The 27713-nt window shown below is 49.4% G+C and overlaps 2 protein-coding genes across 5 annotated transcripts in view; one reads left to right on the forward strand and one right to left on the reverse strand.

Moving 5' to 3' along the window:
* C1H1orf226 (chromosome 1 C1orf226 homolog) overlaps positions 1–15563 on the forward strand; it is a 359016-nt gene extending 343453 nt beyond the window's left edge. For 2 of the 4 annotated variants that reach the window (XM_012185108.5, XM_004002706.6), the window contains exons 11-12: positions 10995–11304; positions 12108–15563. In XM_012185108.5, coding sequence (XP_012040498.1) covers positions 10995–11304; positions 12108–12603 — 806 coding nt within the window. In that variant the 3' untranslated portion in view covers positions 12604–15563. Of the gene's footprint in view, positions 1–6723; positions 7988–10569; positions 10685–10994; positions 11305–12107 lie in introns of those variants that run through there. The other 2 variants (XM_042256987.1, XM_042256991.1) reach the window with 2 other exon arrangements.
* On the reverse strand, positions 3369–7949 carry SPATA46 (spermatogenesis associated 46). The gene is made up of 3 exons (XM_004002708.6): positions 6045–7949; positions 4690–4803; positions 3369–4037 (listed from the first exon to the last, which is right to left on the reverse strand). The coding sequence occupies exons 1-3, from the start codon at positions 6265–6267 to the stop codon at positions 3475–3477; spliced, it is 900 nt and encodes a 299-aa protein (XP_004002757.3). The 5' UTR covers positions 6268–7949; the 3' UTR covers positions 3369–3474.
* Positions 15564–27713: the final 12150 nt, after the last annotated feature.

A 27713-nucleotide genomic window follows, 5' to 3' on the forward strand; every position in this document is an offset into this window, starting at 1 on the left:
ACTCTGTTGGATCAACTCTCTGGGAAAAGATTCTGTTCATGTAAGTGCACTTACTGCCTGGATGTTGTCACTAGTCTAGTGGCTTTTGCTAAATAAACCTTTCTTATTTCTAAAAGCTTTTCCATTGTCTTTTCTTGCTTCTATTCTACCTGCTCCTTCTCCCCACCCCACCCCACCCCACTCCCCAAGCCTGGTGGCATCAGCTCCGTGACGCACAGTTCCCAAGGGTGTGGTATTGAGAAAAAGAACTCATGCTTCCAACAAGGAGGAAAGGAAGGTGGTACCTTCAGAGGCAGTTTGTCCAGACCAGCCTTGCAGGATCAGGCTGTACCAACAGTTCTTATCCAGAGGCGATGGCGCTCCCCCAGGGGATGTTTGACAATGTCTTTTTGGTTGTCACAACTCGGAAGGAGTCTGTTGACACATAGTGATTGGAAGCCAGGGAAGCTGCTAAATTTTCTACAGTGTGTAGAACAGCCCCCACGACAAAGAATTATCCAGCCCGAAATGTCAGTAATGCCTCGTCTATACCTGTTTCTTTTGTTCAGACTCTCCCATACCCCAGGCCTTTTCAAGCTCCGAACATCATTGAAATATTTTGGCAGCAGCAGCAAGTTTTGCGTGCTTGAAAAAGTACATCATAGATCTTTCCAGATAGAGTTAAGATCATCAAGATTATAAGATTTCACTGATTCCCTGACTATAAATGTCTGAAATATGTAGTTGGTAGGATGCTGGATGGGAGCAACCCAGAAATGTCCATACTGGAGACAAAGCAGGCACCTTCCCACACCTGCCTAGAAGGATTACAGTGTCACTGAGACACAGCTAAGCGGAGGGGACCTGTCTCACTGAGATGTGGGCTTTCCTGTAGGGAGCAGAAATGAAAGGGGTGGCAGAAAGCTGGCAAAGACAGATGTTGGAGAAACGTGGAGCTGCTCTCTCAAAACCAACATCATGACAATCAGGCTACAGTTACCGGAACATATAGCTCTTTGGAAGGTTTTGACTTTGACTTTGACTTTGGTGAGCCAGGCCTTGAAGGAGAGTTGGAGGGTCAGTCAACCAGGTTTACGTACCCTCTGCCCCTCTCTGGCTGAGTGAACGGAACTGAACCTTTATTTTCTCACCTGTAAAATGGGAATACAGTACCCCACTAAAGCCTCAACGAAGAGTGAATGAGACTGCATTTGAGAAGCAGCGTTGCTGCTCAGGGGTGCCTGGTCAGTGCGGGTGTGTGCTGTGTGCTTTTCTGCTGCGCTGAACCTGCTCAGAACTCTGCATATTGAGAATGCTCCTGGGGTCATGACACTACATTAAATGTGAAAGTGGGAAAGTACCTTGTCCTGAGGGAGAAAATGCTAAATTTGCACCCCCGCCAGGGCATGCTTAGCATGTGCTGTGGCCCTCAGGCTCAGTCCCCAGCCTTTAGATGGCTTTCTGTCTCTCTCTTTTTTCAAACTGTGCTCTGTGCCCAGGTGGCTCAGCGGTAAAGCATCGCCTGCCAATGACTGCCAGTGGCAGGAGGCACAGGTTCATCCCTGGGTCGAGAAGGTCCTCTGGAGAAGGAAGTGGCCAGCTGCTCCAATACTCTTGCCTGGGAAATCCCATGGGCAGAAGAGTTTGGTGGGCTACAGTCCGTGGAGTTGCAGAGACGGGCACGACTGAGCGCGTCTGCACACACGTTCCTGGCTGTGCCCGTGGCGTGGGTGTCCTGGGGGAGCGAGCAGGGCCTGGGCTGAGGGAGAAGGAGTCCTCTCCTGGCCCTCCCCACACAGTATGCCAAGACCGTGGGCGGCCTCCCCAAGTCCGCTCCCTCTCCCCATCTCCCTGGCCTCCTTCAGGAGCCCCGTCATGGGGCCACATGTGCACAGTGATGTCTGTAAGGGGACGCTCCCGCGGGCTTAGGTGACGTTTCCATTTAGGGAAGTGGGACATCCGAGTGAGGACTCAAGAGTCTTCAGAGTCTCTCCCCTGCTCCCCCAGAGAACCAGGCCCGGGAAGAAGTAGAGTCATGTCAGGGCTGCCTGCAGACCACCGTGCCCCGTGGGGGGAGAGTGGGACCTGCATGTCCTGGCTCCTGGGCCAGCTGGAGGCGGTGGGGGGTGGAGGGAGGCGAGAAGTGGGGTGAGGAGCAGGGCAGTAGGGGTGGGGCTGGGAGTGGCCTCACAGCAAAGGACTGGGACGCGACGGGGCCTTGGGTCCAGCCTCTCTCTCCCTCACAAAGGAACTGCACATGGTATTTGAACAGGACAGTGCTAAGCAGAAGCAGCTTTGCTAAACCATAACGTGGGGCTTCAGGAAGACTTACCATATGACCACGGGAAGGGTCAGAGGAGATCCTCCCCACATTGGCCAACCAGTGGGCAGGCAGAGACAGGGGGAGGGCTGGTGCCGGGGTCCCTGAAAGGAAATGCGCCCCCACGCTGCAGTGAGGGAGCCCACTGAGTTACCAGGGAGATGAAGTGAGAGGTAAATAAGCCTCAAGATAAGACCATCAAGCATTAAGCTCTGTTTTTCTTTCACCACAAAATGGGCAAAACAGGTGTCCTTGCTGCCCACTCAATGCTCATCCATTTTTCTCTGTCAGAGCGGGCTGTGAGGTTTGCTTGAAAATGGAATAAGGGTCAGGGCTATCTGCTGGGACATTCCTTGGTACTAGAAGCAATGTTTTCACATGTTTAACTTGGCCTTTCTGCCATGACTCAACAGAGCTATGTCAAGATGTCCCATGGGTCAAAAATGATCTACTTCAGCAAGAGATGTCCCTTCCAAGAGAAGCATCATGTGGTAGGAACAGACCCCAACCTTATTTGCCTCTCTTCTGGCTTATGCATGAGGTATGGCCTTCCATTCCATCCCTCAGAAGATCTAGCATCTAAGAAGCTTTCAAACTACACGCACATTCTGCCAATGCAGCCTTCCCCAGGCTGACAGGAGAGGGCCTTCAGCCCTTCTCCCTCCGTGCGAGCTTCCCCATGGAGCAGGGCCAGGACCGATCACAGCGGGAGCAGCAGGAAGGTCAGGGTCCTAAAGCGGTGGCTCTCATACTTGAGCTGCATCAGAATCACCTAGAGGGCAACTACAGCACAGACCGAGGGGCCCACCCGCAGTGTTCTGATTCAGTAGGTCTGAGAATTTAACTTCTAACAAATTCCCAGGGGATACTGACACTTCTGGTCTGCGCACATCGCTTTGAAAGACCACCATCTCGGAAGATATTCCCATACTTAGGGTATTCTTTCAAAACAGAGAGGCAGGGAGATGGGCCTGGTGTTGCTAGGCAACCAGCAGCAGAAGGGAAATAGGATGGGGGCCAGAGGCTGGGAAGGATGGGGTACAAGGTGACCTCGCACTTAACAAAAGGCTGTCTGATTTTGGTTTATTGACATCTCCACAGAGACATAAATAGGTATCGTCCCCTATTTACCTGACGTCATCTACTAACAAGGCAGCCGCTGCTGTCCAGCAGGCCTACCTGAAGGCCTGGCCGCTGCCCAAGGAGAGCCTGTCTCCCGGCCGGGCCTTCTGCTCCTTGCACCAGAGGGATTTGAGCTTGTGGTAGTATACCTTGCAGCTGAAGCCCTCCTTGGAGCCCCTCTTGATATGGCTCTTGAGGGAGTGCAGCGTCGGGTACAGGCGGCAGCAGGATGCACATTTGTAGCCATTCTGCTGGGCCGGGTGCCACTTGGAGGCCGTCAGGATGTCCTGGGCCGGGTGCCACTTGGAGGCTGTCAGGATGTCTTGGAATGTGATGGAGTCTGTGGGGTCTGGGCCGGGCCTGGATTTCTTGGTGGCCTCTCGGGGGCAGGTGTTCTCTGGGGAGGGAGAGGATGAGCAGACGCTGTCGGCTGTGTCCTCTGGGAGGCAGCTGTCCCCCTGACCCTCATCCCGCTGCACCTCTGGGAAGCTGTAGGTCTCAAGGTGGCTCTCTGTGTCCTTGCATAGGAAGTAGCTGTAAGGGGAGAACCAGGGCCGGTAGACGGTGCAGTTCCACCTCAGCTGCTCTCCATCTGGGGAGTCCCTCAAGATGCAATCTGCAAATGAAAGAGCTGGGTCTGAGCCTCAGGCCAGGCAGGGAGCAGTGAGGCCTGGGGTGGCCAGAGACTGTGCAGAGAAGCAGAAGGACAAGCAGACAGGGTCAGGCATGCCCTCAGGTTACCTCTGCCCCGCCTTGAGTGCCTTCTGGGAGCAGGCAGAGGATGGGGTGGGGAGGGCAGTCTGAGGCATTCCTTCCTGCTGTTTTGCTTTTCTGCTGGGACAAATGGCAGTTTGACCTCTGGGCAGTGACTCCCGGTGGAATCACTAACCAAGCCCTGGTATTTGTCAGCTGTGTCCCTCCCTGAGGACACCTCTCCTCTGCCTCCTCTAAGGAGCAGCCTGCCAGACCTCTGCACTCCCTCTTCCTTCCACCAAAGGTTGTGGCCATTTTTCCAGCCTCACTGTCTGCCTTCAACAACCTGGTCAGACAGAAACTGCTGTTGTGCATCAGCGTGAGAGACAGGAGAGGAGAAGCAAGAGGCCCCCACAGGCCTGCAGGTCTCTGCTAAAGGAAGCACCAGACAGAAGACTGCAGGGGGCAAGGCAGCGGGTGGCAATCCCACGCACAGCTCCCCCATGCCCTTCGGGGAGCAGCCCCATGCCCCAACTTCACCCCCCCGTGCCCGCCCCAGCCAGAGCAGGCCTCACCTGGCGAGATCACGATGTTGTGCACCCCGTGCCGGAGAACGCCACTTGGGCACTGGGGCGGCAGGGCCTGGACTGGGCTGGACGCCTCAGTCAGTAACGCAGGCTTTGCGATATCTGGGTTACAGGAGAAACATTCTGGTGAGCTGAGCAGTGTTGGGAGCCCTCCCCCCAAGACGTACCTAGAGGTTTAACCTTGGTTCTTTTAAGGGACTACAAAGCTGAAGCAAAACAGTGACCTTTCTTGCACCTAGATAGGCAGAGCTATTCTGGACGACCTCCTAGAGAATTCCAAGTAGGGTGTGGTTTCATTGAGACCCGAGAAAGAGCCTCTCCAAAGGAGAATGTTATAGCAACTTTCTGCCCGGCCCAGCCCTCTCTTGACCCTCCTGCAGCTCACCGTGTGTGTGTGTGTGTGTGCGTGTGCGTGCCTGTGTGTGTGCGTGTGTGTGCGTGCGCGCGCGTGTGCGTGTGTGCGCGCGTGCGTGTGTGTGTGCGCGCACGCGTGCGTGTGTGCGCGCGTGTGCGTGCGCGCGTATGTGCTTCTGTCTCTTCACGTTGCACCTTTTGGGTCCCTCTAGGGCCCAAGGGAGGGAGTCATGGGCCCTGTTGCTTTGTTACAAGATCCCTTTGAGGATGAAAAGATGGTTTCTCCAATAAAAGTGCCTCTCACCCATAGCCAGAGAGTGTTCAGATGAACCGTAGCTGTCTGATGGCTGCTAATACTTGGCTTAAAAAGCTGACTTGCCTCAAATCTCAGAGAAGTAGCTGTGCTCAGTTTGGGAAATGGATACAAATGCCCTGTGTATAGACAGTGAGTGTTTAGGAGAACTACTCCTCCACGGAGCAGCACTTAAACTTCAGTGTGCGTAGGAACCACCTGAGATATTGTTAAAAGTGCAGATTCTGACTCAGTGGGTCTCAGGTAGGGCCTGAGGCTTTCCATTTCTGACAAGCTCCCAGGAGATGCTGACGTTACAGGTCCCTGGACCATGCTTTGAACAGCAAGTCAGAACATTCAGGTTTATTGCATGATGAACTCATCAGCCTCTTCTTCTCCAGCTTACATAGACAGGCTGTCCCCTCGAGTGTCCATGCAGATGCAGAGGGTGAAGAGTGTGACAACAAATGTTTCCCCCATTCTTCACTTGCAAAAAATGAATAAACAGCAGGAACTACTTACCTGGTTTCTCCAATTGAAATGCCTCCCACCCACAGCATTTTGAAAAATTATTTTCTCCCCGTGTGTAATTTAACTTTCTCACTAAATTGAGATCCTGTAACATGATCTGGTAGAGTACTCAATTACAAGCTTCAAAGAGCCACATTTTGGGGGGCCCAGTGGCACCAGAGTTTACCTGGCAAGCTGGTGGCACGTGAGGACATAATATCAGGAAGAGTGCTCAGGGCAGAGGAAGAGATTCGAGTTCCAGAAATGCTGAGGAGTGAGAAGTTCTCCATGTTCTGACTACCGAAGGGTATGGAGGTCACGCACAGCTGCTCCCAGGAGGCTGGTTGGGTTGTCTGGACGATAAACATTCCGAGCGCAGGTGACATCACAAGAAGACCACACGATTCCATTCACCAGGATGGTGCCCCTCAAAGACAGATGGGGTCTGGTGCAAGCAAGATAAACATTTTTAAAGATTTTTTGACTTGGCATTCCTCAGTGGCCTGTCTTACTTGGGAATATCCAGAGGGATGGAGGCGTGTGGGCGAGACCTGGAGCGATGCTGTCTGTCCCCCTGTCTGTTCTTTGGTGTCCCTTTTCCAAGTTGTTGCTGTCACTACCCCCAGCTCTGGGGTTCTCTGTCCTCTCTGAATGACCTCCTTGGTTTCTTTTTCATCTGCCTAATGTCTGCCACCAGATACTTTCGTTGTTTTAATTTAGCTTCTGGTTTGGGATATGGCGTATACTTTTATATTTTTCCTTGGACATAATTTCAAACTTAGAAAAAGCTGCAAAAATAAAAGTAGTACAGAGAACGTCCATGTACCCTGTATCTAGATTTTCCTATTGTTAACATTTTATTCCATTTGCTTTATCAATTCCCTCCCTCCCTGTCTATGCATGTATACATTTGTTTTTTTCTGAGGTATTTAAAGGTAAGTTACAAACATAATGTCCCTTTGTGCCTAAATACTCAATATGTTCTCCCCAAGAATAGGGACCAGATACTGTTTTAAATGGTTGGTGCTGTCTGTTTTTAGCAAATGACTAAAACATAAATGGGTGGCTTATTCAACCTACTCAACACCATTTGCTCATTATAAGCCATTTCCCATGAGTCTCTGAACTCAGAGTGGCAAGGTGGCCTCTTTTCTTTGCTTCACGTCTGTCGTGTAACAGCCTGGGTAGCCTGCTAGAGGGTTGATGTGAGTTGAAGGTGCCCCCTTCTAGATGCATACAGGGCTTTGTATGTGAAGGTGGAGATGTTTGTGCAGGTTGGGAAAGATCTGGTCCACTCCGTAAGCAGCGGTGCACTCCCCCCGCTGTGTGTGGACCAAGTGTGAGTGAGCATCTGCGTGTGAGAGCCCGGAGTTGTCGTCCTGTCCATGGGTGTTCACAGCACTCAAACATTTGCCAGGGGCAGTGTGGGGAGCGTGGTCTCCTCACGCGCTGCCTCCACAGCCTGGTCTGGAATGGTAGCACGTGTTGGGATGCAAATTGATGCTACGTACCTTGGCAGCTTTAAGGTATTGGCAATCGCAGTTGGCTGCTGTGGCATGCAGAAAGATCAAGGCTCAGGGAGTCAGCCTGTGTGAGTTCTAAGTTTGGCTCCACTGTTTAGCTCCCTGTGGGTATGAGGCATTCCTCTCTGCCACCTGCTTTTCCCATTCTGTTAATTGACGTGGTTGGAGTGGATGACCATCTTCCTAGTCTTAAATCCAGTGACTTACATGTGGAAATGAGACAACGAAGGAGTGATGCAGGATCCAGGAGACTTAGAGCTTCATCCTGCCCTGGTCCATTCCATTCCTCCTGCCGCCAGCTAGGAACTCCAGATATACTTAATGTAAAACGGGGCTCAGAATATTGGGGGAAATACAGGAGGCTACATCAACGCCTGTTGGGAGAGTTCTAAAAATCTGACTCTGTTTTGATCTGGTTATTAAAAAGCACCCGGTCATCCTGGGTGCCTCCTAGCAGGGCCCCTGTCTTGCATGCTGTGTCTTCTCGGTGTGTTGTTGCTGGTGGCCCAGACAGGAGATGACACTCCCCATGTGGTCGGTCACTACATAAAACGTGTCTCTCTCTCGTTTGTTTCCCACCTGCTTTCCGAGCCCCTTTCTCGGACAGGTAAGATACCATCTTTCTTACGGATGACTTTGGCCCCAGATGTTCCTCTCTGCTTGGCTGTGTGCATGCTGGGGGTGCTATGGGGAGGGTCGCCTGGTTGGGGTCCAATTACCTTCCTTTCCACCATCACTGTTACTTTCTGAACCACCACACTTCTAGTCCTGACAGTGTGTGCAGTCTTAATGCTTTCAGCAGGAAAGGGGCTTGCTGCACACCCCTCAGATGGGGAGATGAAGGAAGCCCCAGGGAGAGTCCTGCATTGGAGGCTGGTAGTTCCTCCCAGTCTGACCTCAAGAGCCCCTGTGGACCACTCCCGCAGGAGGGGATTTTGAGTGACTTTTCTAAATGGAAAAGGGCTTGGAGAACAGTTTCTCTAAGATGTTAGCTCCTAATGCAGTCAGTTTTAAGTATTCATGTCAAAAGGCAATTCAATTAAACTATTTGCTAAATGCCTGCTATTGTGCAAGGCCCTATGCTGAGCACTGTAGACCAGAAATATCACTCAAGATGCTACCGCCCATTAAGGGGCTTATTTTATTATAAAGACAAAATTTATTTACCAGAAGACTTCAGAGAATTGTGAAGAGAGTATATGATGGGTTATCTTTAAATTACTTAAGAATTCAGCATATGCATTCTGACGGGTAGAGAAGCAAGTAGTACAGGAAATCTAAAATGGTGCTTAGTCAAAAAGTTATGTTTATTAGACTGTTTCCTCAATAATTATAATAAAAGGGGCTTACAATTTACAACTTGCTTTGCCAGGTGTTTTTGGTACGACACTTTTAGAAATGATTGTGTCTGCTCTGAAAATTCACATTAAACCAATGAGGAAACAGCCACAGAACTATGTGAGCCCAGAAGTGGTGGGGATTGGCCTTCTTCCCCAGCATATCTCTCTTGAACACTCGCTTTAGTTTCATGATGGCTCAAATACTTTCTGGTTTGGGGGGAAATCATTAAATGCATTCGTTTCCAGGAGTTCATGATCAAAGAAAACTTTGAAGAATATGGGACATGATAGGTAAATTACGTGAAAGTGGATAACATGGCAAGACTTACAGTCTCAGGAGAAGACTCGAGTTGATACGCCTGTTGTAGGATGGGCCAGGACTTCCTGCTGGTGTGGTGGGGCCACATCCGGAAGTCAGCCAGCCTGTGCCTGGTGTCCCAGCGATGCTCTGCTCAAGTTCCTGGCATGTCTCCTGCAGAGGTGCTTTTCCTGCCCGTGGGTTAGGGTCAGTTACAGAAGTGAAGCCAGATTCCACTCTTCCCACAGCTGCCTCCTACCTCCAAAGACCCTCAACATCTGGCTTTTTGAGGTAATTGGCTCAGAAGAGATATCTCTGCTTGAAACCACAATAGAGAGGAATGCTCCCTGTGAGCCAGGACTCAGCAGGCAGGGCAGAGAAGTGCTTTATGCACAAGTTCAACAGAGGGGCTTCCCTGGGGGCTCAGATTATAAAGAATCCACCTGCAATGCAGGAGACCTGGGTTCAGTCCCTGAGTTGGGAAGATCCCCTGGAGAAGGAATACTCCTGTATTCCAACCTGGAGAATTCCCTGGACAGAGGAGCCTGGCAGGCTATACAGTCCATGGGGTCACAAAGAGTCGGACACAACTGAGCGGCTAACACTTTACTTTTTTCAACAGAAGAAAATGTACACCCTAATCTCAGTTCCTCTTAGGAAGGCTCAGCAAGAATAAACACTTAGGAGAGGAGCCTGTGACCAAAAGCAACCTTTCCTCCCCACAGACTGACAAAAGTATCTGGAGCAGTTGGGAAGGACAGGAACCTCCAGCCTGCTTGCAAGGTGCTAGCATGGGTCTGGCTGCACTGAGGCCTGAGCTGAATTTCCATGTCTGGAGACGCTGCCCCATGCCAGAGTGTAGGCAGCATGGCTTAGAACCCTGAGCTCCAGCCATTCCAGTTACACATCTCAGAGCTGCTGTGGTCTTGGTCTCCACAGTTCTCTATCTGCAAATGGGTTTGGCAGTTCAGGGTATTTATTTTGAGCACCTACTGTGTGCTAGCTGTCAAAGACACAAATATGAATGAGACATGGCCACTGCCTTGCAGGTACCAACAACTCAACGGGTCTCCTCTCAGTCCTTTGAGTTAATTAATCCTTCCAGCTGAAGAGAGATCCCTAAGAGAAGTGTCCACAACGCATATTTAGACAGCACGCAGGGCAGGGAAGGGCGTGGGACAAGCTCTGAGCTTCGGGTGAAAAACCCTGGTTTGTAGTTCCCACCGCACCAGTAGTTGGCCTGTGACCTGAGGCCCAGCAGTTCACTGCTCTGAGCCCCGTTTTCCTCCTCCATAATAAAAGTCTTAACCACACCCCCCCTCACCAGGTTGTCCTGAGGATTAAGTGAGCTGGTGTTTGTCAGCTTCCTCCTGCTTCCTTGGCACCAAGCGCTTGTCCGTTTGGTTCACACCATCCCTCCTCAAACAGCTGGTCCATTCTCCCAGATTGCGCACCAGGAAAAGTGAGCATTTTCCGTGGAGAAAGCAGGCTACGTGTGTGGCTCTTTAGCAGAGAGCCTCCAACTGCAGGCCTCACACTCGCCCTTCCTCCACCGGCTTCTACCCCAGGACCCGAGTCAGTGCCATGCGCTCACTGCGACATAAAACTGTACTCTCATCACTTCATCCTTGTTTTCCTTCACTTTAAAAGGCCTGCTAACCCCAAGGTAAGGAGTTAGGCTGGGAGTCAAGGAGGCAGGCTTAAAGGGATAAGTTGGCTTTTTTGTGGCTAGAGTTCATCACTGATTAACCTGGGTGAGGCAGAACTAGAATTTCTGGTTCCACAGCCCATCAAGACAACGGGATTGGAAGGTTCAAGAGGTCTTTGCTGGAGCTCTCTCAACTCGTGAGGTTACAAAGCCTTGTGAGGTTACAAAGTTGTGGGTGTGGTCTAAGGAGAAGACCAGCAGTGATGGGGAAAGAAGTGCCCACTCCCCTCCCCTCACCGGCTCTCTCTCTTTCCCTTTTTGTTTGTAGTCGACCACAGCATGTTTGAGAACCTGAACACAGCCCTCACTCCCAAGCTCCAGTCAAGCCGCTCCGTCCCCCACTTGTCCAGGCCAACAGCCCCCAGCTCTGCTGCTCAGGGGTCTGCGGAGCCCGGGGGGCCCGGACTCTGGGTGGGCAGCAGTCAGCACCTCAAGAGCCTGGGCAAAGTGGTGGGGGCCAAAGTGAATGACTTCCTGCGGAGAAAGGAGCCCTCGAGCCTGGGCAGCGTGGGGACAACAGAGGTCAACAAGACTGCAGGGGCCCAATTGGCCGGCGGGGCTGATGGGGATGACGGAAGGTGAGTGCACCACCTATCACCTCCCTGTGGGTCTGGGGACCAGGAAGAGGCTTGCAGATAAACTGTAGTGTCTCGAGAGGAGAATGACCCTGGGGAAGGGATGTGAGATTGTCACATGAGGAATAGCCGAAGGGTGACGTTTAGGGAAGCCGGCTTCACCGTCCGCCGCAGCTGAAGTTCATGGCATGCCCGTTGTGTCCTAGCGCTGTGCTGCGCTTCAGCTGTGCTATTTTACCTGACCCTGCCACAGCCCTCTGAGGTAGACAGTATCATTTCCATTTTGCAGACAGTGCAGGTTCAGAGTGGTAACGTGAGGAGCTTAAGGGTACAAAGTTAGTGATTGGCAGAGCTGGATTTAAACCCAGGTATTGTGGAAAGCACGCTTCCCAGGGGGATTCTGACACCCAGCCCCGGGTGAGAAGCCCTGACAGTCAGTAGTGGAGAAGCCCATGTTTGGGCAGGTGCGGGGGAAGCCTCCCATTTGGGGCCTTGTTTTAGACACATGCACTTGGAGGGTGGTGATGCACCTTTTGAGAACTATTGCGTAGGTTCTGATGTGATGCAGTTCACCAGTGGGCCCAGTGTTAACTCTGTGCTGCTCTGAAGACCAAGTGAGCATGTGACAGCCCCAAAGCCATTTGCGCTCACACTGCTGAGATTCACGCTAAACCAAGGATGAGAGTCCAGAGTGTAAAGCGCCTCCCTGGGTGGGTGAGTGGAAACTGTGGTTGGAGTTAGAGATGCGAGAACACAGCAGGGACTGGTGTCTTGCCAGCCTCAGAGCACTGACATCAACTTTACAGGTCAGCCCTGCAAGAAGCATTCCCTCGGCTGGATCCTCCACCTCCAGCCACCAGGAAGCGAACCCCTCGGGCCCTGAAGACCACCCAGGACATGCTGATTTCGTCACAGCCTGTCCTAAGCAGTCTGGAGTATGGGACAGAGCTGGCATCTGAGCAGCCCCAGGTCTCGTCTTCCACCCAACCCAGCCCAGCCGATGCTTCCCAGCCAGAGGCCACCACGGAGGTGGTGCACAGGGGTGACACTCTGCCCAACGGAGAGGTTTCTGTGTCGGTACCTGACCTTATCCACAAAGACAGCCAGGACGACCCCAAGCTCAAGGTGACTGAGTGCCGAAGGGCCTCCTCCCCTGGCCTCATGGAGAGAAATGGCCTCAAACTCAGCCTGAGCCCCATCAGCCTGGCCGAGTCTCCGGAGGACGGCAGCCCACCTCCGCGGGCGCGGACCTCCAGTGTTGACAATGAGGGCCCTCACCCAGACCTGCTGTCCTTTGAGTAGAGCTGCTGAGTGCCTCCCTCTGCCCCCTCCTCCTGGCCCTCCGTGCACCCTGGCCCTGCCCCTCTCCTGCTGTCTGTCCCCCTTGCACAAGGCATGGCAGAGTGATTCTCCTGGTGATTGCAGGGCCAAAGGTCCAAGTGGTTGTATAGTCCAAGAGTCTGTCCATGGAATGGAAAAAGTACTCCTTTGGGTGCCATCCCAGCTTCTCTGCATGCTGGCTGCAGCCCTTGGATGTTGGGGCACCTCTGCTCCCACGGTGCCCTGGCTTCCCACTGGCATGCAGGGCCAGCAGCCCAGGATGAAGGCTGTTCTCTTTGCCTGTCTTCCAAATGCCACCTGCTCTTCTCTTTTCCTCGCCCTCTTGGTTCCTTCCTTCTCCTCCCTGGGTGCCCAGAGGCCTCCTGCCTCAGGGGCAATCAGTTTGGATGGCGGTGCTGGGTTTGGCTTGGTGACGGGCCCAGACCCAGAAAGCCACACCAGAGCACAGCCCAGCCGCAGCTTTTCCTGGTCACAAGACAGTGCAGGCCTCGGGGTGTTCCCTTGCCTCTGCCCGTGTGGATGCAGGCTGAGGGAGATGCTTATACCTGAGACCCTGGGCAGCCTTGGCGCCCAGCATTCACAGGGGCTTCTCCTCTGGATGGGGAGCACGGTGAGCCCTCCCTGGGGCAGGGCATGGAGCCAGCCACGGAGGGCACCTGCCTAGCGTGGGCGTGTCCAGAGGCTTTGGGAATGATGGTGCCCCAGCTACGCTTGTGTTCCCTGCCCAGAAGGAGGGGCCCGGGCTTCCTGCGCTGTGCGTGAAGGCAGGGCTAGGCAGGCCCTGGCAGAAGCAGCAGAGCAAGTTCTGACGTCATTTAGGGGGAGGGCATGCAGGGAGCTGGTCCCGAGAGAATGCGGAGCAGTAGTGGAGAAGGCCGTGGAAAGAGAAGTCGTAGGACTCAGGGCAGCTATGGGGCCTCACAGCCTGCTGAGATGTAGTTCCAGGTTCTAGGCGTGCCAAGTGTGAGGATGAAGGTGGAGAGTGTGAGGACCAAGGTGGAGGGTGTGAGAGGCTGGAATGTGGTGGGAGGCTGGGCAGGCTACCCTTGAGGAGGAGGCACTCTGCTCTTGCCCTGAAGGCACCCTCTGTGCGCCTGCTCTGGGGTCTCTGTGATGGACTGGCAGTGCCCCCGGTCCCGCTGGTCCCACCCTCTTGTGTTAACCCACCTCTGTGTTCCTGTCTCCCACCAGGAGTCCTGTCCTGCTGCTTTCCTGTGGCCAGGAGACCCTGTCAGGGGTTGATCCCAACCTTGGGGGCCTTTGCAGCAAGAAGAGAATGCGCCTTTTCTTAAGCAGGGTGGCTGGTCCCTGGGAGAAGGCTGAGAGGGGCTCATCCGGCCAGAGCAGGGTCTTCATTCCTCTTCCTGCAATTCCTGCTGCCTCCTCCTTTTCTAGTCATCGCTTGGCTTCCCTTTCTGGACGCCCCAGAGCTCACTGCCCACTTCATCTCATCACCCAATTCCTGCTCCCCCCTCACCACCTCTGTGGACCTGGGATCACCAGCGTGCAGGCTGCTCCTGCCCTGTGTGCTTGTGTCTGAGCCACACGGCCAGGCCACAGTTCTGCCACGGCCTTGTCTTTTCACAGCAAAGCTTTGTCTCCTCTTCCTTAGAAGGGTCCCAGCACCCCCCGGCACCTGGCAGGCCATTGAGAAGTGAGCAAGGCTGTTGCTGAATTGAGTCGATCCTGCCTTATTCCAGGAACATCACAAGGATGCGATATCTGCCCTCAATGCTCAGAAGTTCTTAGGACTAGCATTTTGGGGGCCTGTAAGTTTTCCCATATTGGCTTGAGGTTCTGCACAAAACACAGAGCTGGGGGCGGGGAACAGAAAACTCAACCCATGTGCTGGGAGCTAGCCCACTTTCATCTGTACTTCCATACCAGAAGTTCGGCTTGCTTCTGATGGGAAACTTACTGAGTATCTACACTCTGGTCTTCTTCTCTCCCAGGGACAGCATGGCTCTGGCCGGGTGATATTGTAGCCATAGGTACAGAGGTGGCAAGCCAGGGATGGTTCAAACACCCTGCTGTCCGCTCCCCAGCCAGATGGCACTGAGGTCCAGGAGTCAGCACAGGCATCCTGTCAGGCTGTCCCAGGACCATGGACAGGGCGACCCCAGCGTTCCTCAGACTCGTGTCCAGTGCTGAATGAGGACGGGGCTGTGGGACCCTGTGTTAATGTCCAGGTGGCCTCTCTTTGGTCACCACCTCAGCCATTCTTCTGCAGCAGAGGGTGGGGGAGCTCTCTGAGGCTAAAATCAAGTCCTAAATGCTGCAGAGAGTGCCTGGTACTAGGGCACAAGGGGTTCCCAAAGGCCAACAGAAACAGCAATATCTATCCTGCCGAGGGCCCTGGCACAGACCAGCTGTCTATGCAAAAACCCACTTGGCTTCCTGTGTCCATCTCAACACCTGACCTTCCTGTAACTGCAGCATGCTGTCACCCCTGACACGCGCACACACACCCCTCAGGGTGACTCCAGCTTCTCTGGAGGCTGGACCCTGGGGTGGCCCCAGTCTGCTCAAGGACAGGGCACCAAGGAGAAATGTCTTCTATGTCCTCAGAAGGAAGTGGGTCCATGGAGTGGTTTTTTTCACATTCTAGTCCCACTCCCCTGTATCCCCATATTCAGCAATAGCTTTACCCTGACAGATGCAAAGTGAGCTTCCAGAACCTGGCAAAAAGGTGGCATAGTCATACTCCCCTGGCACAGAGAGAAATGTAATGTGTTAACAAATGTGGGTGGGTGATGAAGACCTTCTTGTAATCCATCAGATTTTAAAGAACAAAGAGGCTGGCCCCAGTTTAGGGGAAGAAGAATATTACAGAGCTATTCCGAGTATTTTCTAGAGATTTTATATTTATATTTTTAGTAATTTTCTGGTAGAAACTATACAATAAAATGATTTGGTTTGGTTTTGCTGGTTTGGTTTTTTTCTCCTAACCAGTGGGGAGTGGTTGGTTTTTCTGAAGGCTGACTTGTTCTCCAGCCTTTTGCTTCGTGAGGCTGGGGGTGTGAGCCGTGACAGAGAGACCTTGGGCGGAAATGGTCTCTGGGAATGTGCCCTTGTTTATTCCCCTAACTGGCTGGCTGCCATGGAAGTCTCCCTCCTCCAAATTGAACTATGACTACTTCAGGGGACCCACATCATGTGCAGAGGTGCCACCCTCCCCGTCAGAAAGAAGCAGGAAATGAGAGTGACCACCCGATCGTCTACCTGGGGTCCATAGCCCTCTCCCATTGAGGTGGGAATGGAGCTGCGTGCACAGAGAGGGACCACAGCTGCTGTCAGATTCCAAGTCATTAGTAATGTCAGTAAAACACCCAAAGCTGCTGATGTGGGCACTCACCCCAGACTACAGTAGCCCAGATGCTCCTTACTGAGAGAGCATGGCTTAGAGCAGTGCTGGCCTCAAGCCCCCTGGGTACCCCCTGGCTTTCCCCTGACTGAATGACCCAGAGGACTCCCAGCTGAGAACCGACCATACCTTTAACCTCCTTGAAAGGGACAAAGTGGAGAAAAGATAGGAAGAGGAAGGAAAAGAAGCATATCCGTAAGTAAAAGGGGAGGGATGGGCCCTTTCTGCCTAGCCCTGTCATTCTCCCCCATGACGAGGCCTGAGACCCCTCCCTGGCTGCAATTAAAAAGCATCTCAGGCCTGAGGGTGTCTCCAGTCTTTTCTGCTATGAATTCCACTCCTGCACTTCCTTCGTCAGAGGAAGAAGACAACGGGGCTTCACTCTGCTTGCTTGCTCTGCAATGGGGCTCAGCGTATTGTTCTGAGAAAGTATGGATAATACAGAAACCAACATATTCCATGCATGGGAAAAGGCATTTTAAATACTTAACAGTAGTAACTTTTTCCTTCAAGTGTAAGCTCCAGTTTGGGCAACCGCTCCCATTGAGTAGCTTTAGGATTGACTTCTGCAGTCATTCAGGTGTGAAATGTGCCTTTCACATGCCTTTTCTTTCCCACTATTATGCAAAACAGTTATTTGGGGCTAAGATCAAATATGAAAAATCATAATGTAAAAATAAAAACTTTTTGAGGAAATAAATTTTAAGTTTGAAAAGGGATGTGAATATGTCACAGTTTCTTTAATACTGTGGTCTGAGCCTTTAGTCTAGAAGCTGTGGTGAAAGACCCAAGCCTGTTTGTGTACTAAGTGCTGTCTGGGGCACAGTGGTAACACTGGTGGAAAAGAGATCCCTGGTTGTCTCTCACGAGGCCCACAATGGACAGAGGATCCTGGTGGGCTACAGTCCACGGGATCGCAGGCGTGCCCACCCACAGTTGGTGAGGGCACCGTGGAACCTGCCTTCCTGTTATACTTAACAGGCTGTGTTATTAGCATAAGCTGTTACACAATGGAAGTATGGGGGTGGGGTGGTAATTTCAACTGAAAGTGTTTTTCCTCTGCCTTTAGTGATTGCTGAAGGAAATGAACAAATCACAGGTCATCAGGAAACCCACTGCATTCCTGAAGTCTGGTGGGGAGCCCCTGTTGGGATTCAGAATTCACGGAATGACTGTAGCTAGTACCAGATTGCACCTCAGATACTGCTCCAAACTCAGAGAGCTGCTTCCTGGTCAACTTACTGTCAGACTTATTCAGAATCCCTTCATAGTCTATGAATCCTGGGAGTGTTCTAGAACCATCTGTGCTTCAATACCCTGTCTCCTCTCTATTCTCATCCCCGCCACCACAGGGCTCCTGAGTTTGGTTTGCCACCTGCAGGCAATAGCTCCTTGCCTTTGAGATTTGGGCCCTCAGGGTTCCCTGGGCTTCACTCAGCATTGCCCCTGCCATGCCTATCACTCGGTTTGAGGTGCCCGTTCTGGAGCTCCCCACCCCCCGTTGTGGCTCCCTTCTGAGTGGGAACAAGGAATTAATTCCACACAAAGAAACTCAGCTCTCGTAGAAGAATCCCCACCTCCCCCTAAACAGCTTCGTAAGTGCAGACAACATTTAATGTCATTCATCTCTCCCAAGGAAATCCACTCTGGAAACCTTCATTTCAGTTGTCCAGTGAAGCACCTTCGGGGACTTTTCCCTCCAGGGTGCCCTCCTCCCTGCTGCCATTTGCACTGGGGCGTGCAATGAAAGCCTGGAGTCCCCTCCTCTGACTTCCCACTAATGAGAAAATTCCTCCGCGTTCGTATCTAGGGCCCGACACCCAGAGACAAATCCTCTTTGTGTCCAGCTTATCTCCAGCTGCTGCCATGATAAATAGTGCAGCTCAAGGGAGCCTGGGCAAGCTGTACCCACGGAACAATCACTTGGTTACTGACCACACAGACAGGGAAGCCGGCTAGGGGAAACATTTAGGGACCAACTCAGACACACCAGGCTACTTTCCTGTGGGAGGTGCCTGAGGAATCTGTCTGTTTTGGGGTAGGAAACTGCCAGTGTTTCGCTCTTGGAAAAGACAAGAAAGAGAAAAGTCACCCAAAGCCAGAAACCACCTCACAGCAAACTGCAACTTTTGTTTTGCGTTTTACCGTTTGTTTGCGTTCAAGTTCCCTCGGTATTTGCCTAGGAACCTCTCTACACTCCTTTGTTATGCTACTCCCACCCTTTGAGCTCGTGGGTAAGTACAACAGGTGGCGCTGGTGGTAAAGAACCTGCCTGCCAATGCAGGAGACACCTAAGAGACGCAGGTTCCGTTCCTGGGTCAGGGAGATCCCCCGGAGGAGGGCACAGCAACCCACTGCAGGATTCTTGCCTAGAGGATCCCATGGACAGAGGAGCCTGGCGGGCTACAGTCCATAGGGTTGCAAAGAGTGGGACACGACTGGAGCGACTTAGTATGCACGTAAAAACAGCCAAGTGTTCAGCCTGCTTCATGGGCTAACTCGTGGCAACTTACAGCATCTCCCTATGGTTACTGTGGCGTGGTTCCAGTTGGTCCAGGCCACTGTGGGGCCAATAGAGGGATGGGAACACAACCCATCAGCCCTGCAACTCCAGCCAGGGAATGTACTCTCCCAGCATCCTAAGCCCACAGCCGATGGGCCCAGTTGCTGGATAGGAAAACTCAGAACAAGCTTGTTCTACCTTCCAGTCGGTCTCTGATTATCTGGTACACTTGCTCAATTAAAATCCTGGGTTCTCTGTGTCAAGAGCTGTCGGAAAGTCTTTGCAGCAGACCTGGTCAGTTCTCTGGAGGCTGGGCCAAGGTGTGGTATTTCTAGGAGCTGGGTCTTCGGGAGAGGCTGTGTAGGAAGGTGACCCCACGTGTGATAAAGCTGAGGGAGGAGGTTGTGCTCATGGGCAGCAGCCGTGTCCGTGCTTCTCCCTACATCCTCCTAATTCTTCAGGCAGCGTTTATGTAGGTGGTATAGATGTGACGAGGCTGGGGACTCTTCTGGGACGCCCATGGGAGAAGGCCAGCCTGGTTCTCTGTGCTCAGGACCATCCCCAATCCTGCCCAGCCTGGCTTGCCAGCTTCATCTGCCACTACTGCCCCTAAGTCCCAGGGGCCACACTCTAAACTGCTCAGAATCACTGCCATATCTTTGCTCAAGAATGTCCATCCACCTGGGCACCCCCGTCATCCTTTCCCCTTCCTGCTTTGCCAGGCTCTCTTAATTTATCCTTCAGATTTCAGCTCAGGCATCCCTTCCTCTGGGATCCCTGCCCAGACACCACCCCCAGCCCATCCTCCCCTCCTGGGTGGCACCCTCTGCCTTTCTCCCTGCTGGCACTCGCCACATGACATGAGCAGGAGCTGCCTCCTGCTGGCTCTCTCCCAAGTCTCTGAACCCCACCAGGGCAGGGCCTTGTCATCTTCTTCTCTGACTCCTTGGTCCCTGGCACAGCACCCTGCACGTCACAGGAGCTTGATAAAGATGTGCCTTGAAATGAGCTAAACTCGAAGAACTCGTCCTCTGGTTTGGGAGATTTTATATACATCTGCACATACACACATGGGGCTTCCTAGGTGGCTCAGTGGTGAAGAATCCCCCTGCCAGTGCAGGAGACGTGGGCCTGATCCCTGGGTGGGGAAGATCCCCTGGAGAAAGAAATGGCAACCCACTCCGGTATCATTGTTAGGAGAAGCCAATGCACAGGGGAGCTTGGTGGGCTACAGTCTGCGTGGTTGCAGCATCAGGCACGACTTAGTGACGGAGGACACACGAGCGCGCACACACGCAGTCTAGTGCTGAGTGGCGTGGCCTAAGCCAGCCCCACCCCTCTCAGCTCCTCTCAGGGCCTCCCCCACAGGTGGTTTCTGCCCCTGATATCCGCTGCAGGGAAGGCTGGAGAGAGGCCATTTTCAAAGTGGAAGTGATGAGTAGACCAGTGTGTCGCTCATTTCTCTTCATCCAAAGCCTTCTCCAATTCTGCCTCTGGACCGGCGGCACCTCACCATGCAGCCAGCAGAAGCAGGCACGCACGTCCAGCCTGACGTGAGAAGGGTCACACTCCAGCTCTGGTTTTGCCACTCCTCCAGCTGCTCTCAGGTCCAGGTCTTAAAATTCATACTTTACTATTCTAGGCTTATTAATTGATGCTCTATTATATTTCCAAAGCTCTTGTATATTCCAGGAATTGTGCTAATCAATTAACATTAATTATCTCATTTGTTTTTCTCAATAGCCCTGCAAGGGAAGTCCTCCTAGGCCTGTTTTTTAGGTATAGACAAAACCGTACTGCAGTCAAAGAATTCACACACATGATCTCAATAACCCTTGTGTTTTGTAAGGTGTTATTTCAGCCCCATTTTATAGATGGGTAAACTGAGATTGGGGCTTCCCCAGTGGCTCAGTGGATAAAAAAAATCTGCCTGAAGTGCAGGAGACACAGGAGACATGGGTTCGATCCCTGGGTCAGGAAGAGTCCCTAGAGAAGGGAATGGCTAACCACTCCAGTCTTCTTGCTTGGAAAATCCTGTGGACAGAGGAGCCTGGTGGGCTATGGTCCATGGGTCACAAAGAGTCGGACACTACTGAGCAACTAACACTTTCACTTAGATTGAGGTAATGACTAAGCAGATTGCCTGAGTCTTCCAACTGATAAAAATATAGAGCTAGACCTGTAGCCTCAGGATTTTAGATTCCAGGAGCAGACAGCATCATCACCACATGGTTCTTCTCTATTTCCATCACACGAGTCTGATAAAATTTCCCCGGAAATGTTCATGGCCCAGAAACATCTTGTTGAGTTGGGCCTTCTCCAGGGATGAATGTGATTTCATTAAACACTGAATATTCATGTGGGATGGGAATTTAGAGACCCATTCACCAAATCCCTCATTCTACAAAGAGGAAACAGCAAGGACTACAGTTTTTCAATATTAACCTGTTCTGACATGGTCTCTGATTTCCCACAATAACTCTATGCAGTAAGACTTATTAACCCCGTTTTCTAGATGAGGCTGGCCAGAGGCTTAGAGAGTTTCAGCAACTTGCCCAAAGTCACTCTGCCAGTAAGTGACAGAGCTGATTGGTGCCTCTGGAAAACATCCATTCTGCAGGGTGTTGGTATGAATATGATCTATGAATTGCACTCCAAGCAGGAGTGGCAGAAGTATTTCTATTGCACCTCAAATTGCAGACTCAAGGAAGCCTGGCTCATATGCTAATCCTGTTACTGACACTGGAGATTAAGCTTTCAAATGAGAGATGAGTATTATGAGAGGAATGTTTGGCCTTTTGTGGCCACCATAGTCCCTCAGCAGTGCTAAAACAACAAAAACTTCAGCTCAGTATCTGTTTTGTGGGTGGTTGTCTGACCTCTTGTGGCTGAATTTAGGCATTGCAGTTTCTGGCGACTAGTTTCTCTAAGCAGCAGCTTTTCATGACAAAAGTAACATACATTTATGAGGTAAGTACTATCTCCTTTGGAAAGGCTTGTAAGTTTCCTAAGATCATTGAACAAATAGTATGGGAAAGGATAAATAAAACAGATGACACCTTTTTTTTTTAAACTAGGAATTCCATAGGAGAGAGAAAATAGAAGGGGAAGAAATCTTTGAAAAAAAAATGAGAATTCTCCAAAAGTATAGAAAGATTAAAATTTTAATACAATGGCATATAGACCTTCAAACAGGATGAGGAGGAAAAACTCAGACACATTTATAGCAAAATGTAGGGTCAAAAAGAGAAACCACCTTTAAAGTTTCCAGAAAAAAAGATGGGCTGTAAAGGAGAATCAGGTTGACATCAGACATCACAATAAGAATCCTAGATACAAAAAAATAGTGGCTCAGTGTTTAATATCATTGAAAGAAAAGGACACTAAGCCTATATATTCAGTTCAACTATCATCTGAATGAATATAAACACTGTTACGAAGTATGTGTGTGTGTGTTCAGTCATGTCCAAATCTTTGCAACTCCCTGGACTGTAGCTCACCAGGCTCCTCTCTCCATGGAAATTTTCCAGGCAAGAAAACTGGAATGGGTTTCCATTTCCTACTCCAAGGGATCTTCTCGACTCATTTGCAGGTGGATTCTTTACTGCTGGGTCACATGGGAAGCCCACTGTGAAGCATGTAAGACTGCAAAGATTTACTTCTCAAAGACCATCTTTGAAAATATTCTTGGAGGAAATATTCCAGTAAGAAAAGAAGTGAACTCAGATAAGTTCCATGTGTTTGTAAATACATAGGAAGTAACGATGAATAATTGATTCAGTTAATCTTACTATTACATGAATGGTAAAGGACTCAAAAGGAGTAGATGATAATCCAGATTTTAGATCAGAAAATGAGATGGGATTAACAATGGTGACAAAGTTATAGAGAAAAGCAAAACTACCCATTTTTAATAGGCTGTGGATAACCATCACCAAAAAAAAATTTTAATAGAGCTTTCAAATCAGTACGGTTAAAGGAGAAAAAAAAAAAGAAAGAAAACAAAATATATATAAAATGGAAAGAACGGAGTAAGATCTTTCTCTTAGCTCAGGCTTCTGTAACAAAATGTTCAATACTGTAGGTTGGGTGGGTTAAACAATGCGCATTTTACTAGACTTTCTTGCAGGGTGGGAAGTCTGAGGTCATGGTGCCAGCAGACTCTGTGTCTGGTGAGGACCACTTCCTGAGGTACTGACAGCCGCCTTCCTGCCGTGTCCTCACAGGGCCTTTCCTCGGGGCTTGCAGGCAGAGAGAGAGCTCTGGTGTCTGGTCTTTCTCTTCTTGCAAGGGCCCTGAATCTCTTTTGAGGCCACCACCTTACCTAAACCCAGTTACTTCCCAAATGCCCCACCTCCAAATACCATCAGATTGTGGGTCAGAGCTTCAACATGTGGCTTTGGGAGGCCAAAAATATTCAGCCCATGACAGTGGCAGAAATAAATTCAAATAGGACAATTTCTAATAAATATAAGGGTATCAAACTTACCAAACAAAAGGAGAAAAACTTAAATTGGAAAAAAACTAAATCCAGTAATATTTGTCTATAGAAGACAGGGTTAACACAAAAGACATGAAAAAACTTAAAAGAAAAAGGGATAGAAAATTATATATTGAAAAGTATGGATGAAGAGAAAGTCAAGATAGCAATTTAAGTGTGATAAAATAGAATTAAAAGCAAAAATTATGAGAAAAAGAGAAACACTTCAAAAAACACATTAAGGCGGTGGTCCTAAGATGGCAGAAGAATAGGACGGGGAGACCACTTTGTCCCCCACAAATTTATCAAAAGAACATTTAAACACTGAGAAAGTTACACAAAACAACTTCTGAATGCCTGCAGAAAATCACCCAGAAAAGCAGCCCATTGTCTTCAAAAGGAGGTAGGAAAAAATATAAAAGACAAAAAAAGAGACAAAAGAGGTAGGGACGGAGCTCCGTCCTGGGAAGGGAATCTTCAAAAGAGAGAGGTTTCCAAACACCAGGAAACACTCTCACTGCCGAGTCTGTGGCGAGCCTTGGAAGCACAGAGGGCAACATAACAGGGAGGAAAAATAAATAAATAATTAAAACCTACAGATTACGAACCCAGCGGTAACCCCCCCAGTGGAGAAGCAGTGCCACTAGCAAGCGGGGGCTGGGCAGGGAGGCATGGGCTGCTTTGCTTAGAGTAAGGACCGGGCCTGAATGGCCCGAGGGCAATCTGAGCAAACTAACTTGGGCTAGCAAACTGGACTGTGGGATAGCTACCATACAAAAAGCCCTAAGACACTGCCAGGCCCGTGCACAGAACAAAGGACTGAACAGCACTAGCCGGCGACAGACCATCCCCCTCCAGTGACAGGCAGCCAGAGCCAGAAGGGGGCAATCGCAGCCCCAGAGAGGCATTATCTACCAAACTGCAAGCAGGCTTCTTTGCTAACCAAGACTTCTTGGGGTTCTGGACAGTCAACATCTGCCTGAGAAGGTGCGCCGGTTGTACACTCAGAAAACCGAGCAGCAGGAACGGGGGAGGCAATAAGTCACAGCGACTGTGTTTGCCAAACACCTAATCACCTGAGCTGCTCAGACCTGGGAAGGGCACAAAACGCAGGCCCAACCAAGTCTGCGCCTCTGAGGACTACCCGAGTGCCTGAACCTGAGCAGCTTAGACCTGGGAGGTGCGTGCGGCACAGGGCCGGCCTCGGAAGGTTCCCAGTGGAGCAACCTAGACCCTGAGCTGTGTGGACAGGGAGGGCACACATGCCATGAGCAGGGGCAGGCCCAGTGTGGCTGAGGCACTGCGAGCACATGCCAGTGTTTTTTGTTTGCAGCGTCCCTCCCTCCCCACAGCGCAACTGAACAAGTAAGCCTAAAAAAATGTCCACCACTGCCCCCTTTGTGTCAGGGTGGAAATCAGGCACTGAAGAGACCAGCAAACAGAAGAAGCTAAAACAGAGGGAACTGCCTTGGAAGTGACAGGTGCAATAGATTAAAACACTGTCATTAGTACCCACTACATAGGAAGGGGCCTATAGATCTTGAGAAATATAGGCCGGACCAAGGAACTATCCAAAAATGAACTGACCCCACAATACCCACAACACCAGAGAAAGTCCTAGATATATTTTTACGATCATTCTCTCTTTTTTAAAATTTAAAAAAATTTTAAGTCCTCTATTACTCCTTTAATTTTCAATTTTACAACCTATTACTTTGCAAAAAAAATAAACACCCTGTTTTTTAAAAAGCAAACTTCATATATATATATGTTTTTATAATTTTTGTGACTTTTTTCCCCTCTTTGTTTTTTTTCTTCTTTTCTTTAATATTGTATTTTTGAAATTCCAAACTCAACTCTAGATTTTTAATCTTTGCTTTTTAGTATTTGTTATCAATTTTGTACCTTTAATAACCCAATCTTCAGTACCTATTTTTACTTGGGAGCGAGATTACTGGCTTGACTGCTCTCTCCCCCTTTGGACTTTCCTTTATCTCCATCAGGTCGCCTCTGTTTCCTCCCTACCCCCTCTCTTCTCTACCCAACTCTGTGAATCTCTGTGTGTTCCAGATGTTGGAGAACACTTAGGGAACTGATTACTGGCTGGTTCTGTCTCTCTCCTTTTGATTCCCCCCTTTTATCCTCCTGGCCACCTCTGTCTCCTTCCTCTCTCTTCTCTTCTCTGTATAACTCCATGAACATCTCTGAGCACTCCAGTTGTGAAGTGCACATAAGGAAGTGATTACTGGCTAGCTTGCTCTCTCCTCTATTGATCCACCTCAGCTCATTCAGGTCACCTCTAACTCCCTCCTCCCTCTTCTCTTCTCCATGTAATTCTGTGAACCTCTCCGGGTGTCCCTCACTGTGAAGAAACTTTTCATCTTTAACCTAGATGTTTTATCAATGGTGCTGTATAGAAGGAGAAGTCTTGAGACTACTGTATAAATAAGACTGAAAACCAGAAGCAGGAGGCTTAAGTCCAAACCCTGAGAACACCAGAGAACTCAACTCCAGGGAACATTAATTGACAGAAGCTCATTAAATGCCTCCATACCTACACTGAAACCAAGCACCACCCAAGGGCCAACAAGTTCCAGAGCAAGACATACCACGCAAATTCTCCAGCAACACAGGAACATAGCCCTGAGCTCCAATATAGAGGCTGCCCAAAGTTGCGCCAAAACCATTGACATCTTGTAACTCATTATTGGCCACTTCATTACACTCCAGAAAGAAGAAATCCAGCTCCACCCACCAGAACACCAACACAAGCTTCCCTAACCAAGAAACCTTGACAAGCCACCCGTACAATCCCACTCAGTGAGGAAACTCCACAATAGAGAGAACTCCACAAACTGCCAGAGTACAGAAAGGCGACCCCAAATTCTGCAATATAAACAAGATGAAGAGACAGAGGAATACCCAGCAGGTAAAGGAACAGGAGAAATGCCCACCAAACCAAACCAAAGAGGAAGAGATAAGGAATCTACCTGATAAAGAATTCCGAATAATGATAGTGAAAATGATCCAAAATCTTGAAATCAAAATGGAATCACAGATAAATAGCCTGGAGACAAGGATTGAGAAGATGCAAGAAAGGTTTAACAAGGATCTAGAACAAATAAAAAAGAGTCAATATATAATGAATAATGCAATAAATGAGATCAAAAACACTCTGGAGGGAACAAATAGTAGAATAACAGGCAGAAGATAGGATTAGTGAAGTAGAAGATAGATTGGTAAAAATAAATGCAGCAGAGAGGAAAAAAGAAAAATGAATTAAAAGAAATGAGGACAATCTCAGAGATCTCCAGGACAGTGTTAAATGCTCCAACATTCGAATCATAAGAGTCCCAGAAGTAGGAGACAAAAAGAAAGACCATGAGAAAATACTTGAGGAGATAATAGCTCATTACTTCCCTAAAATGGGGAAGGAAATAATCACCCAAGTCCAAGAAACCCAGAGAGTCTCGAAACAGGTAAACCCAAGGTGAAACACCCCAAGACACATATTAATCAAATTAACAAAGATCAAATACAAAGAACAAATATTAAAAGCAGCAAGGGAAAAACAACAAATAACACACAAGGGGATTCCCATAAGGATAACAGCTGATCTTTCAATAGAAACTCTTCAGGCCAGGAGGGAATGGCAGGACACACTTAAAATGATGAAAGAATATAACCTACATCCCAGATTACTGTACCCAGCATGGATCTCATTCAAATATGAAGGAGAAATCAAAAGCTTTACAGACAAGCAGAAGCTGAGAGAATTCAGCACCACCAAACCAGCTCTCCAACAAATGCTAAAGGATATTCTCTAGACAGAAAATACAAGAAGGGTGTATAAACTCAAACCCAAAATAATAAAGTAAATGGCAACAGGATCATATTAATAAATAATTACCTTAAATACAAATGGGTTAAATGCCCTAGCCAAAAGACTAAGACTGGCTGAATGGATATAAAAACAAGACCCTTATATATATTGTCTACAAGAGACCCACCTTGAAACAAGGGACACATACAGACTGAAAGTGAAGGGCTGGAAAAAGATATTGCATGCAAATAGAGACCAAAAGAAAGCAGGAGTAGCAATACTCCTATCAGACAAAATAGACTTTAAAACAAAGGCTATGAAAAGAGACAAAGAAGGACACTACATAATGATCAAAGGATCAATCCAAGAAGAAGACATAACAATTATAAATATATATGCACCCAACATAGGAGCACCACAATATGTAAGACAAATGCTAACAAGTATGAAAGGGGAAATTAATAACACAATAATAGTGGGAGACTTTAATACCCCACTCACACCTATGGATAGATCAACTAAACAGAAAATTAACAAGGAAACACAAACTTTAAATGATACAATAGACCAGTTAGACCTAATTGATATCTATAGGACATTTCACCCCAAAACAATGAATTTCACCTTTTTCTCAAGTGCACACAGAACCTTCTCCAGGGTAGATCACATCCTGGGCCAGAAATCTGGCCTTGGTAAATTCAAAAAAATTGAAATCATTCCAAGCATCTTTTCTGACCACAATGCAGTAAGATTAGATCTCAATTACAGGAGAAAAACTATTAAAAATTCCAACATATGGAGGCTGAACAACACACTTCTGAATAACCAACAAATCACAGAAGAAATCAAAAAAGAAATCAAAATATGCATAAAAACTAATGAAAATGAAAACACAACAATC

Source organism: Ovis aries, chromosome 1 (assembly GCF_016772045.2).
Source record: "Ovis aries strain OAR_USU_Benz2616 breed Rambouillet chromosome 1, ARS-UI_Ramb_v3.0, whole genome shotgun sequence".
In the NCBI taxonomy this organism is placed as follows: domain Eukaryota; kingdom Metazoa; phylum Chordata; class Mammalia; order Artiodactyla; family Bovidae; genus Ovis; species Ovis aries.

Excerpts from the sequence above, each read along its gene's own strand:
- SPATA46 (XM_004002708.6), bottom strand. The coding sequence starts at position 6,267 with ATGGAATCGTGTGGTCTTCTTGTGATGTCACCTGCGCTCGGAATGTTT. Across the intron at positions 4,804-6,044 it reads ACGTGCCACCAGCTTGCCAG|ATATCGCAAAGCCTGCGTTA; the intron begins GTAAACTCTGGT and ends CCTGTAACCCAG. Across the intron at positions 4,038-4,689 it reads CAACATCGTGATCTCGCCAG|ATTGCATCTTGAGGGACTCC; the intron begins GTGAGGCCTGCT and ends TTTCATTTGCAG.